A 14,609-nucleotide genomic window follows, 5' to 3' on the forward strand; every position below is an offset into this window, starting at 1 on the left:
AGCCTCTGATGTCTTGGATCCTCTTTGTTCCCAGGTCTGACACACAGGCTCTCCGAGATGCAGTACCCCAAGCACTGGTTGACTTGCCATTACGAGACTATGGTACCGTGGTGGGAGACAGTGGTCAGGGCTCCAGAGGCCTGGCTCTACTCCTGCCTTTGTCACAAGCTATAGGATCTTGCATAAGCCACTGATACCTGGCTGGGCCTGTTTCTTGATTGGTTATGAGAGGAGTGAACTAGATCAGTGGTCTTCAAGCTTTAGTGTACATGAATATTGCCAGGGAACATGTTAAAAATGCAGGTTTTCTGCTGGGTCTCTCCTCTCCCCAGAGAATCTGACTTACTAGGTCTGTGGCAGGGACTCCAAACTGCATCTTTAATAGGTGGCCTCAATGATCTTGAGGCAAGTGGTTAGTGGACTTTGAGAACCAGGAAATTAGATGTAAGGCTCCTTTAAGATCTAAAGTTCTTTGAGTCTATGATTCTAGATTATAAACAAACGAACATACAAATTAAAGATGCTATTTGAGACAAGTCCAATAATTTTTTCAAGGAAGAATAAATTGTGTTCGGCTTAATATCAGCAAAGAACAAAAAAGTTTGGCATGGGCAGGTGAAATTTCAAAGCATACTGACTTTCATGTAAATATAAGATGACTATTTCTTTCCCCCAGAGCAGAGGTGACAGCACTTACAGTTGCTAGGGGTGGAAGGTCTGAGCTCATTAATCCCTCTTTGGTAACCGTCATGGACTGAAGGTCTGTGTCCCCCTAAAATTCATATATTGAAGCCCTAACTCCCAATGTGATGGTACTGGGGGTGCGTGCTTTGGGCAGTAACTGGGTTTAGAGGAGGCCATGAGGGTACAGCCTCCATGACGTGATTAGTGCCCTTACAAGAATAGGACGAGACACGAGAGTTGCTTCTCTCTGCCAAGTGAGGACACCCTTGTGGGCATCTACAAGCCAGGAGGAGGGCCCTCACCAGAACCTGACCATGCTGGCAACCTGATCTCAGACTTCCCAGCCTCCAGAACTAAGAGAAATAAATGTTGTTCAAGCCACCCAGTCTATGGTATTCTGTTACAGCAGCCCAAGCTAAGACAGTAAGCAACCTATACTTTTCCATAAAGAAGGGCAGGATTTCTAGATTTTACTGACAATTATATCCAAAGAAACATATATTTCTTGTAGGTAGCAAACACCCAAGTCTCTCCCCCAAATTTAGTCTTCTCTCAAAGAAAAAATAACACCAACCAAATACTGGTGGAAAAAAATGATGTGTTCAGCGTTTTGCTGTTGTGAATGCAAAGCATTAACGGTCTTTTCAATCTGCTATTATCTGCAAAGCAAAGATGTGATTCTTCCCTTTTTTGACAACCACCACCTTGTATGCACACCCGTCCTGCCCCCAAATCCCACCACAAAGCAAGAAGAATAAATAAGAATTTTCAACATAAGTGAAGTGGGAGAATGTTGAGTATCTGTTGCATAAAAGTGCTAAACACTTGAATTGACTCTTACGACAACCATTCTAACATTCTTCAGATTTCTGTTGCTTAAGAATTGCTTTTGCTGACAACAGCAAGCTTTGAAGGACAGGCGAGAAGGGTGGAGTAGACGGGGGAAAAGCTTTGAAACGCTGGAGGATGTGAATGTGAAGGGAAGGAGCACAAACTACTGCAGAAGCAAGGTATCCAAAAGCAAACCTAGCACACCTCATCACATCCACAGTACGAGCTGGTCACATACCCAGATTGCTGCAGAACTCTCCCACCATGCCGTCTGGGTTTGCGGTGGGGATCTGGGTCAGGCCTGTCAGAATGAGAACGTCACTGTTTTTGAGAGAAGCTTGGTCCATAGGCTGAAAAACCAGAGAGAACTCTGCTTAGTAATTCAAAAAGAAATGGTAAGTATAAGTAGTAAAGGAAAAAAAGAATACAGTCACTGTTCTGTGATCAAATCATTGTCGTGTCCTCTTACTTCCTCTAATGAAGTCTGTCTGGGAACAGCAGCGGGGACGACCACACACCAGAGGAGGCAAGACGGAACTTTACAGAATGATAAAAGAGTTCCATGCCTCAACTGGTGTGGGGATCACATAATGTGAAAATTCATAGAACTGTATGTTTAAGATCTTTGGGTTTCACTATACATAAATTTTACCTCAATTAAAAAAAAAAAAGAATGGGGCGCCTGGGTGGCTCAGTTAAGTGTCTGCCTTTGGCTCAGGTCATGATTCCAGAGTCCCAGGATCGAGCCCCGCATGGGGCTCCCTGCTCAGCGGGGAGTCTGCTTCTCCCTCTGCCCCTCACCCTGCTCTTGTGCTCTCTCTCACTCTCTCTCAAATAAATAAAATCTTTAAAAAAGGAAAAAAAAAACAGCTTCCTATCTCAAATTTCTAGAACACATTGCTCTTTTCAAAATGCTATCTCACACATATCATTGGTGGGTCTCCAACCTGAGTGTGTATTAGAATCACCTGGCGGGTCTGCCGAAACATGGATTGCTGGGTGCCACACCCAGAGTTTCCGATTCAGGTTTAAGGTGGGCCTAAGAATTTGCATTTCTAACAAGCTCCCAAGAGATGCTCCTGGTGCTGGTCTAGGGATCATGCTTTGAGAACCACTGCACTGTATAATCTGATTCTCAACACAACTCTGCAAAATGAAAACAAGCGTTTAAAAACTTGAAATAAATACATGAAATAAGTTTACATTATGAAAATGCAAACTGGGACTCAGAGAGCCAGGCGATTTTTCCCAAGTATCCATGGCAGAGGAGCCAGGAAGAACGCTGAATTAGAACCAGAAATATAAAGCCTCCCTCCCAGTCCCTTATTAGTCATGGGACCTCAGCTAAGGCTCTGAGCTGGGTTTCTTACAACATGGGCATATTTGTTGACCCATCTTCCTTCACTGATTTCTGAGAGTCTCATGAACTAATATACACAATCTTCTTGTAAACTATGAAGTCCCACCGTGGTGCACTATTATGTGATCCTTAGGATGTCATATTTTTATTTTTACCTGGCACAACTTGAATTTAATTTTGATTATTTTCAGAGCACTTAAAAAAAACCAAAACACTAACTACCCTTTCCAAAGAAATCAGGATTCAAACTGAAAACAAAAATGAAGGCCCATGGATTGAGATGCTGGAGCTATTTTGTAACACATCTTTTCCTCATTGTCATTTCACATACTCACCGGAATGTAAGAAGAAAAAAGCCAGAAACCCAGTTTAGTAAGAGGCCTCATCCCTCCTTTCTCTGTTCCACCTGGATTTTCCAATAAAGAAAATTCCAAACAGTAGCACAGCAAAGGCCCACCACCCGCAATGTTATCTGAATATATGTGCCTTTTCATGTATATTCCTTTAGCATTTTATATAAACATGGATATAAGGGCTTCGTTATTTTTAAATAACATGATTGCAGTTATATAAGCTGTTTTATAACCCGAGAAACATTTCTTTAACATGAAGGCAGAAAAGCATGGTCGTGACAGCTATACTGAATAGATTCTAATTCCTACTTGCACAGATGTATTATACTAATGCATACAAGAGCTTTTCCTCTGCCTGGGCAGAACTGATCTATCTATATGCACTCCTCTAAAAAATACATATGCATTCATTGTTTCCAGAGAAGGAAGAAGTACAGGACAGTGGTTTATACTAACAGATGTGCAACGAGCCTGGAAATGTTCACTGTGTGCATGTGCCAAACAGAAGAACTGAATGGTGACAAAAGGGATCAAACTTTGTTAGCATATTTAGCTTAAAATGACAACAATTTTGTAAGAACCTTATTAGAACAAGCCAACAATGAGTCACAGGGCTGATGGGGGAATTCAGAGGGTCTAGGAACCCCCTAAATAGTATATACAATTCTGTGTGTGCCTATGTACACTTTCCCATAGATTTGATTGGGTTGTCATATGGGGCCATGACCCCCCAAAGGTTAAGAACTACTGACTGAAATGAAAACATGTAACGGAGAGCAAATGTGGTCCTGAAAACAACATTATCTCTGAACCTCAGCCATCAATGTTGCCTTCCTTTGAAAAATTAATGCCCATAGTAAAAAACAAAAGCAGTACTACAACATGAATACCGTGGAGTTGGAAGTTACAAGAAATACTTCATGATCAGGTCAGACTAGATGTTTGTTATTTTAGCCCTAAACCTGGAGGCACTTGTTGATTTGCAAGGCTACTGTAAAGAATCAGCTTTCAAAGCCTTTTAGTGACACTCTCAGAACCAAGCTGGTACTGCCAACATCTCCATTCCCACCACAAAAGGGCAAATGTGTATATTATTGGTGTCAATGGCAACTCACTGAGTGCTTTGAATGGGAACATTTTGTTCAAACACACACAACAGAAAATTCCATTGTGTCCAAGAATCAAATAAAAATACCTTACACAAAGTTGACAGTCACAATCAAGCTTGTGAAATAAAATTTTGAAAAGCCCTAGGCCCAAGGAAGCTGTGGTCATTGTGTTGGCTCCTCTGCTGGTGAATTTACATTGGACACTTTGCACAGAGTATGAGAAAAAGGATACTCAGTCTCTAGGTCCTAGAAAGTAGCCTATAATCTAGTTGAAGAGAAAACATGTATGTATTATCGAAAAAAAGGATTTTGGGGGCACCTGGGTGGCAGAGTTGGTTGAGCGTCTGACTCTTGGCTTTGGCTCAGGTCTAAGCTCAGGGTCGTGGGATCGAACCCTATGTCAAGCTCCACGCTCAGCATGGAGTCTGCTTATGTTTCTCTCTCCTCCCTCTGCCCCCCCACCCTGGTTCTCTCAAATGAATAAATGTTAAAAACAAAAGAGGTTTATTCAAAAAGCCATAGAAAATATAATGTGAATTTCAAGAGTTTGTACTGGGTCTATAAGGGCCAAGAGGAATGCAGAGTAGAGGGCCCCACCAGACCAGGTGGGGCCACTTATACACGGCTTTCTGGCAGGTGAAGTTTTGCGTCTAGTTTTCTTTCTTTGGCTAAGGAACTTTAAAATATCCTTTGGAACAGCTGCATGACACCCCTTCTTTCCCACAGCAAGATGTCCCTTCTACATATGCCCCGTGGCCTCTAAGACTTTCTATACCAGCACTATTCACACTGCTTTGTAACTGCCTATTTACTTGTGTCCCCCACAGGACTATGGAGCTCCCTGAGGGCAAGGATTTGTATCCCCAATTCCTAGCAAAATGCCTGGCACACAGCAAATAGTAAACAAACATTTGCTGAATAAATGAATGCACAAAAAGAATATGGTCTGGTAGGAAATGTGAGAGCATTCCATACTGGGAAACAGTTCTCTAGAAGTCAGCAAGGTGAGAAACAGCAGGTCGACTTTGGCAGGAAGGCTGGAGAGGGGGTGGGCAAAAGGCAGAGAAAGGCAACCTGTAGATGCCAAATGAATTTATTTGGCTGGAATGGAAAGTTTACTTTGGGGCTGAGAAGAGAGATTAGTAAAAATGAGGGAAAGTGTAACGAGGAAAGAACCAAAAAGGTCAGAATCATGAAGACTGACAGAGTGGATAGTAAGGAATCAACAGTATGAAGCAGGTGACAGTTGAGGAGGGGGTGAGACCAAAAAGAGGGACAACACTCAGAAGTCCCCTGTAGCAGCCTGGACATAAACGGGGAAAAAACTGTAATTTTATGGCACTTGAGGAGATGGAAGAGGAAGATCTACACAATATCACAGAAAACTGTTAATAGACAGGTGGGAAAGGGCCAGATGTACTGGACAATGGACAAAGTGAGACCTTAAGATGGCTCCAAATCCTCAAGTCAGAAATGTAGACAAAGGGAAATTTGGGCGCAATGATTTAAAAGAATAAGGAGGCAATAATAAGTCCAGTGTGGGACGGCTGCAGGTGTTTAGGGGATAACAAATGGATTTATTATGAGAATAAAAGATAAAACAAAGATGCGTGACAGATATGGGGATTTGCTAGGTACCTTTATTAAAGTATTTAACAAAAATGTCAGTTTGTTTAGAGTTGAGGAAAGTGGAGTGTGCCTAGGGCCAATGCTGTGGGACTCCATAAGGTAAATGGGGAGAGAAGCAAGTAAACAAGTACATAATGCAGTGCAGAGCTTCCCTGCCTGTAAAAATGAGCAGTTTGGGAAAGATAGCTTTCTGGTGCTTGCACCCTATAATATAACAAAAGATCAAGTAGAGTAAGAAAACAGCAAGACTGCCCCCAGGAGCCGAGACTAAACAGAATTCTAACAAGAGAATGATGAATGATGTCAAATGCAGCTGTGAGATGCTGGGGAAAACAGAAAAGAGTAAATTTGGCTGGAGGCTGATTGCTGTTGGGCTAGAGACGTGAACCAGTTCTCTAGAGGTAAAAGAGGGAAAAAGCCAGGTGCACAAAACTAAGCTGAGCAAAGCAAACAGGAGAAATCTCATCATGGTTACGAGACAGAGAATCCAGTAGTGAGGCAATGAGACAGTCCACTGAAAGCCTTTTTCTGTATTAAAATTCTTCAGGTTTACTTAGAGGCAGAAAAGAAGGAATGAGTGAATGACCCAATGACCTACACTTCTTTGATGAGAGAAAGGAAGACATAAATTTGAGATCATGAAGCACATCGTCTCTAGCTTTCTAAGACCAATTCAAAGGCCGCTCTCCCATGAGATCTCCCCAATCCACCCAGGAAGGGGGGGAAATCCCTCAGCACTTTAGGGGATTTCTAATCTGACAGGATTAACCACCTGCACCCTGAAGAAGAGTCCTGTAGGTCCACATCTTATTCCCCTATTGTAACTTCTGTAAATGTAAAACCTACCCCTCCTCATTCCCCTTCCAGCCTAGCATATTCCACTGCCCAAAGCAGGGGTTTAAGAGATGCCATGGACTAAGTGACGGAAGGAGTGACTGAACAAATCAATCAATGCATCTAAGTAGCATACGTTATTTTTGAGAGAAGGAAATAGAGTTGACCTCTGAACAACATGGGTGGGGGAGTCCGCATATAACTTCTGACTCTTCCAAAATGTAACTACTAATAGCTTCCTGTGGATGGGAAGCCTTTCTGATAACGTAGTCAATTAATACATAGTTTGTATGTTCTATGTATTATAAACTATGTTCTTACAATAAAGCAAGCTAGAGAAAAGAAAACGTTAAGAAAATCATAAGGACAAGAAAATACAGTACTATAAACTTCCATATATAAGTGGACTTGTGCAGTTCAAACATGTGTTGCTTAAGAGTCAACTGTACTCTGCAGAGAAGCTGCCCACAGATAAGAAACAAAACAGCACGTGTGGAAAGTAACAGATAGGAGTCCAGCAAGTTGTCCAGTTTCTCCCTCCTTGCTTCATGGTCTGCTTCCTGAGCCCAATTCTCCAAACTAATCCTGAATCATTTGTAGTTCAACTTTTCCACCACCCCCAAATATAACAGGTTAAACTTTTACTGGTTGGGACTGTGTTGCCAGTGAGGACAAGAGCTTTGTTTCCTCAGGACCGACCCAAGGAGGTGCGACTGAGGCTTTTGGGACTACCTGTGGAGAAAAAAGCTTCTTGTCTGTGTCCACAGGGAGCCACAGGGAGAAAAAAGCTTCTTGTCTGTGGCCTTGACAACTGAGGAGGGAGCTGGATGCTGTGTGGCTTGTCCTGAGGTCTTTCTTTTCTATTAAAAATATTTTTTTGGGGGAGAGGAGCACGCGTGAGCAGGAGCTGGGGGTTGGGGAGGGCGGGGGCAGAAGGGGAGGGAGAGAAAGAATCTCAAGCAGGCTCCAAGCTTAGTGTGGAGCCCGATGCAGGGATTGATCTCATGACCCTGAAATCATGACCTAAGGCAAAATCAAGAGTTGGATGCTTAACCCACTGAACCACTCAGGCGCCCCCAGATGTTTTTCTTAAATACCACTTTGAGGATGTGGTCATGTCCTTTAACCAGGAAGAGCGGGCCCTCCCGGACATACCTCAGGGAAAGTTGTGCAGAGATGTGATGCTATAGAGTATTAATCACCTGGTCTCCATAGATGAAGTGAAGTTCGATCAGCCCAGAGAAGTAAAGTGAAAACATGCTGCCCCCTCTTGAGTGGAAGGGTCAATACTGGACCCGGAACTGGGTCTGATACCTCACAGAAAAAAAGAGTGGATAAATGAAGCCCAGGTGTTCCATGGGAGCCATGTGACCAGGGGTGCACGGGAAGCCTCAACCAGTTGGGTTAAAGTCAGTTTTGTGGATGCAGGAAAATGTCTCCTGTATTGATACTACATCCCAGCTCTGCCTTGTGCATAAGGCTGACCATGTGGCTTTAATTCCCCAGTTCCATACGAGAGAAAGACAAACACTCCCAGAAACTTCCCAAGGACTAAACCTGATTGTGAGAGCCTCCTAAGGCCAGGCCTGAAGGGAGAAGCAGCAGCCTATAGATATCTCCCAGGGATATCTAGAAGGAAATTAATTTTACATCAGAAGACTAAGGAATGGCTGAAAATGCTGAACATGTACATCCACATGAAGATTTGGAACAAGTCACATATTTATTACAATAAAATAAATTTAAAAAATCCAAAACCAAAACTGTAGAACATCCAGATCAAAGCACTGCATAAATAACAACAAAACATTTGGGGAATTGAGAGGGAAGAGAAAAATACAAAAAAACAAAACAGAGCAAAACAAACAAGCTGACCCAAGAAACTGCCTTAGCTCTAGAAACCTGATTCAAGAGTCCAAATTTAAGATAATTTCTTTAGATTAAGAGAAGAATATACATTTATTACTGCCAAAGTCTTTAAGACCTCAGGAGAACAAAGTAATAGTTCATCCTGAACTCCCACGGGAGAAGGATGAGGAAGGAGAGGCAGAGTGAATGCTGGGAAGTGTGTGCTACAAAGGAGACTTTCACAGGCCAGCTACCAACCTTTTCCAGCCCTGTCAACAAGAAGGAATTTCCATTGTGAACATCACAGGCTTCAGGGAATTGACTGAGTAGAAATTACCAATTTTTTTTTTAAAGATTTTATTTATTTATTTGAGAGAGAGCATGGGGGGTTGCTGCAGAGGGAGAGGGAGAAGCAGACTCCCCACTGAGCAGGGAGCCTGATGTGGGGCTCGATCCCAGAACCCTGGGATCATGACCTGAGCCGAAGACAGACGCTTAACCGACTGAGCCACCCAGGTGCCCCCCACCAATTAATTTTTAAAATTAATTTTATATCTTAAAAAAAATTATTTCCAAGTTCTAACTCAAAAGAGCTTCTCAATCTGAGACATAACAATGGGCTTCTGAGGACTCTATAAACTTAACAGTCTCCAAATAAATGCAAAGTCTTGTGTAGGTGTGCAGATATATATATAGTATATTTTAGTCATTCTTTTTTCCTTTTTTTAGATTTTATTGGTTTAGAGAGAGAGCGCATGAGCAGGGGGAGGAACAAAGGGGGAATGAATCTTAAGCAGACTCTGCACTGAGTGTGGAGCCCAATGCAGGACCCAATTTCATGACCCTGAGATCATGACCTCAGACAAAACCAAGGGTCAGAGGCTTAACTGACTCAGCCACCCCAGGTGACCCTATTTTAATCATTCTTGTCAGATTTTCACCACCAGGCTTTTGGATCCCTGGTCCACAAAATGTTAAGAACCACTGCCCTAAGGCAGAAGTTCCCATCTGGAGCCCTTGCTTTCAAGTCATCTCTCTTCTCATTGTCCCTCATAGCCACCACCCACCTTGCAAACCAGAGAACCACCTGTCTTGGCCTCAAGGCCAGGAGGGCTGAAGCAGTGGGATGGACAACTTCCTGGGTCTCTTTCAACAGTCAGAAGAAGGATGGGAATAAAACCAAAACAATAAACAAACCAAATTTAAACCCACTATCAATAGTAACAACAAAATATCTACCACACAATACAATTTTCTGTATTTCAAATCTCAGCCCTAAATGGGAATCAATGTCCTGTTAGTTTCTAAAACTAACCCAAAATTCTGTAGCTTCCCATGTCCAGGTATATGTAGTCTTGTTCTATTATGCTGGTGATTTCCATAGCTAAAACTCAAGTCCTACCCCTGAAGTGAGGCAGCATAGCTAGGAAGCTTTTGAAATAATGACTATCACGTTGTTTTTTCAACAATTATAATAAATACTATATATATATATATATATACACACACACACATATCATATATATATATAGTGTATATATATATATATAAAGTAAATAAATATATATAAATAAAGTTGGTGTGCAAATGTAAGTTCACAACCCACAAGCAAATCCATTAATTTGATTCCTAAGGCCAGGAAGGCTTGGGCTCTGATATTAACCAAAAGTGCTCACTAGTTACAGCTAACGCATTTATGGGATCTATCCAACAGCCACCATCTGTTTGGTTCTATTAGTTACTATCTTTCAACTGTGTCCTTTGTCCTCTTTTTGGGCAGAATGCACATCCATTTGGAGTAGATGTTTTTCAGGAAAAAAAATTTTTTAACTTAAAATAATTTAAACGTCTATGAGGAAACAGATACCTTCTTGCATGTCCATATGATGGAATACTAGGCAGATATCAAACGTGTGGAATACTAATGAACTGAGGAGTACTCATTACATAGTTAATGGGAAAAAGCAGAAAAGCAGGCTGCAAAGGGTTATCTCTGGGTATCAGGATTACCACAATTTTTATTGCTTTCTCTGAGATTTTTGTATTTTCCAAAACTACTACAAATGAATCTTCTAATCAGAAATATAAGGAAATAATAATACCTTAAAACAAAACAAAAATTCCACTAGAGTTCCCAACAAGATATAGTCAACACAAGCTGCTGGCCCTCTTGTAGAATCTAAGCTGAGAGAAAGCACAGAAATAAGGGCATCTGACATTTTGAGAAACTAAACCACCATGATGAATTCCTGGGGAAACCATGGGTGCTGGAATGGGAACAAAATGGCAAGCAAGAGCCAAAGAGGGCTGGGCACTGCAGGAAGAATACAGGTTGGCAAGGAACTCTGTCCTTTTCTCTCTCCTCCATACTACCACTGGCAGATTGTGGCAGGCTCCAACGTACTGTGAGGTAGAAAATACCAGAAGAGTGGGATAAGTGTTCAAAATAGGTATAGGCAGACCTACCAGCCCTTCCTTGCTCCCTCATACTATGAGGCTAAATGGTACAAGGTTTAGGCTTAGTGGTAACAAGTAAGGAAGACAAACTCTGGGGGAAAAAAGCAGTGTCTAGAGCAGAGGTACAAAAGGATTTCCCTGAAGGCCAGGTAGTAAGAGCTGACAGGGAAATAAAACACCTACTAAATACAGTAAGCTAAAAACTGACCCTACAAGGAGAATTAATAAACCAGATGGAACAGTAGAATATGCATTAAACAAGTCCACACACAAATAAGTAAAATAAAAATGATTATGTATAAAAAAACATTTGAAAATATTATGTATAAAAATACAGTCATTGCCATAAAGAATTCAACACATAGGTTAAAGAGCAGTATGTATATGCATATGTATTCATTCAAGAATGAATTCATGAGCTGGAAGATCAAGTTGAGGAGTCTTTTCAGGAGGCTTCAAGAAGGAGATGGTGAAAAAAAAAAGAGAGAGAGAGAGAGAGATGGAAAACACAGAAGTGTCAATACCTGTATACTAGAAGTTCCATAAGAAGAATAAATAATTTTAACAATTAAGAATCCTTCTGTGTTAAAGGAAATTGGAAGATTTCTCAAAGTATTATAGAAAAAAATACACATTTAAGATACATCACAGTAAAACTTAAGAATACTGAAGACAAAGTGAAAATTCTAAAAGCAGACCCCATAAAGGAACAAATCTAAAGGAATACAAAGCTCTGGGGCACCTGGGTGGCTTAACCAAAGGAGCCACCCAGGTGCCCCAGGGCTTTGCAGTTCTTCAGTTGCAACAAGGGTACAAGTGGAAAAGGAAGAAATACTTTCCAAACTTTATAGTTTCAAAGTTCTTTTCCTTGAATTTTCTATCCAAGCTATCATTTAAATGTGAGGAAATATTAAAGATATTCCTAGTACTTCAAGGTCTCATAAGGTTTACCATTTTAAGACCCTCTTGGTGAACATTCCTCAAGTACTCCTGGAAAAAGGAAAGTAAATCTAGAAAGGATTATGAGATACATGGGAAGTAAGGTTGAAAAAAAAAAAAACTCAATACAGTTCACTGTTACCTATAAATAAGCAATATATTCAGTACTCTATGTATATTCTAAATAACCCAGAACTAAAATTCCAGACAGTATGAACATGGTGGGAAGGTGGTGGGGCGGGGGCGGGGAGGAAGAGGAAAAAGATGGCAGAGACAAGAGGAAATGGGGCTCTGGAGGGAAAGAAAAAGATACTGATAAGTTCAGGATACTCAAAGGAAAAATAAACTAAGGAACAACCCAGAAGAATAAAAATCAAATACATTGTGCTCAATCTTATAGAAAGAAATTTAGCTGTCTAAAAGAAGGGAAGAAAGGACAGGGGAAAGAATAAACTAAAAATACCATGAACTAAGGTTGCAAAAATAAGCCCTTGATACTATAATAATTACAGGAAATATAAATAGTTTCATTGGGGCACCTGGGTGGCTCAGTCGGTTGAGCGTCTGCCTTTGGCTCAGGTCATGGGGCCCTGGGATCAAGCCCTGTGTTGGGCTCCCTGCTCAATGGGGAGTCTGTTTCTCCCTCTGCTCTTCCCCCTGCTCGTGCTTGTGCTCTCTCTCTCTCAAATAAATAAATAAAATTTTTAAAAAAGAAAAAAGAATCAGGGGGCCTGGGTGCTCAGGTGGTTGAGTGTCTGACTCTTGGTTTTGGGTCAGGTCATGATCTCGACGCTGTGGGACTGAGTCCACATCAGGTTCCACACTCAGCGGGGAGTCTGCTTGAGAATTCTCTCTTCCCCCACTCATGTGAACGTTCTCTCTAAAATAAGTAAATAAATCTTAAAAAAAAAATCTCTATGTTGTCTACAAGAGATTCACTAGAAAAGGATACAGAAGGAATGAAAAGGGATGGAAAAGAATACCAGGCAGATATCAAAGGGGGAAAATGTCTCTTGGCTTTTAATGCAGTTTTGATAGAGAAAAAAAGAAATCAGCATCCTGATAAAACATAATGATCATGAACATATATACCTCTGATTATACAGCTTAAAAATATAAGCAGCAATAACCGGTGGAAGTATAGGGAGAAATTTATCAACAAATAACACATCTTTTCAGAAACTGGAAGCTAAGCAAAGATATGAAAGACCAGAATAACATAATAAACTCAAATGAATACATACATATAGAAAATTTTTCATTCAACAGTGAATACAGTCTTTTCCAGCATACACAGAACACTTAAAAAACAGACTGTGTTTCTTTTTTTTTTTCAGACTGTGTTTCAAAATAACACTTCAATGAATTAGTATACTCTTATCCAAATGCAAGAGAGAGAGAGAGAGAAAGAAAGAAAGAAAAAGATAGAAAGAAAGAAATCCAGAAACATTTAAGTATGACTTGAAAAAAGTCTCTCATCTAACCCTAAGTCTAATCATATTGGATGGACTAGAAACAAAGACAAGCACTATACAACAACCTTTGGCTACTTACATTATGAACATATGAATATACGTAGAGATGAATGACAGAGCACTACGTATCAACAATTTAACAGAGTTAAATGATACTGAGAGAAACTGATAGCTTTAAGTACATTTATTGAAAAGCACAGAAGGATGGAAGCAAATGAGATTAAGTATTAAAAGAAAAGCAACAGAGTAAACCCAAAGATGGGAGGAAGGAAATAATAAAGGGCAGAATAGAGAATGAAAATACAACAAAAACAATTAAAAGCAAAAACTTATTCTTTGAAGAAAATCAGTACTGCAGACAGACACACTGACCAATTTATTCCAGGAGCGTATTTTAAAAAGAATAAATTGTGATCAAATAAGACTTATCCCAAGACTACAAGGACAGTTAAATGTAAGAAAAGCTAGTATTATAATTCACTACATTACTGGTCTAAAGGAAAGAAATCATGCGATCATCTCACAGACTCAGAAAAAGCATTTGATAAAGTACAACATCTACATTTGATTTTTAAAAATCAGAAAATTGGGAACAGAGGAGAAACTCCTAACTTGATAGCTAAAAACAAGGAGTAAGCCATCCTATTTAATGAAGAAGCTACCAAAGCATTCCCTTTACAATCTAGTATAGACAAGGCTTCCACTATCATCACTTCTGTCTTCCTGGGACTAGAGTATGTAGCTGTAAGACAGGAAAAAAGAAAGAAAAGATAAAAGGATTGGAAGAAAAGTGACAAAATTGTTACTTCTTTGCAGATAATATTACCATCAATCGATAAATATCAGAATATAAGAATTCAGTATGCTGTTGAATATCAATCAGAAAAATGAATACTGAGACATTCTGCTCAGTAAAAGCTAGCTCTCTCCTTCCATTTGGGATGCTGTATTTTTATGGGCCTCAATTCTCCTCTAACTCTCCATTCTTATTCAAGATCGTTTTTCTTCCTTCCACTTTCTATTGGTAAATGTTCCCCACAGCTCAGTTTTTCCCCTTCAGCTCTTTACATACTTCAAAAAATCTGATGCT

The 14,609-nt window shown here is 40.4% G+C and overlaps 1 protein-coding gene across 1 annotated transcript in view; it reads right to left on the reverse strand.

Annotated features, from left to right (window-relative positions):
* Positions 1 to 14,609, reverse strand: part of INTS9 (integrator complex subunit 9) — a 104,168-nt gene that overhangs the window by 18,873 nt on the left and 70,686 nt on the right. The window contains exon 9 of the mRNA XM_028114334.2: positions 1,754 to 1,865. Coding sequence (XP_027970135.1) covers positions 1,754 to 1,865 — 112 coding nt within the window. The remainder of the gene's footprint in view (positions 1 to 1,753; positions 1,866 to 14,609) is intronic.

This window comes from Eumetopias jubatus, unplaced genomic scaffold (genome assembly GCF_037043125.1).
Source record: "Eumetopias jubatus isolate StellerSeaLion01/CBP00866 unplaced genomic scaffold, mEumJub1_p1.0 scaffold_2, whole genome shotgun sequence".
In the NCBI taxonomy this organism is placed as follows: domain Eukaryota; kingdom Metazoa; phylum Chordata; class Mammalia; order Carnivora; family Otariidae; genus Eumetopias; species Eumetopias jubatus.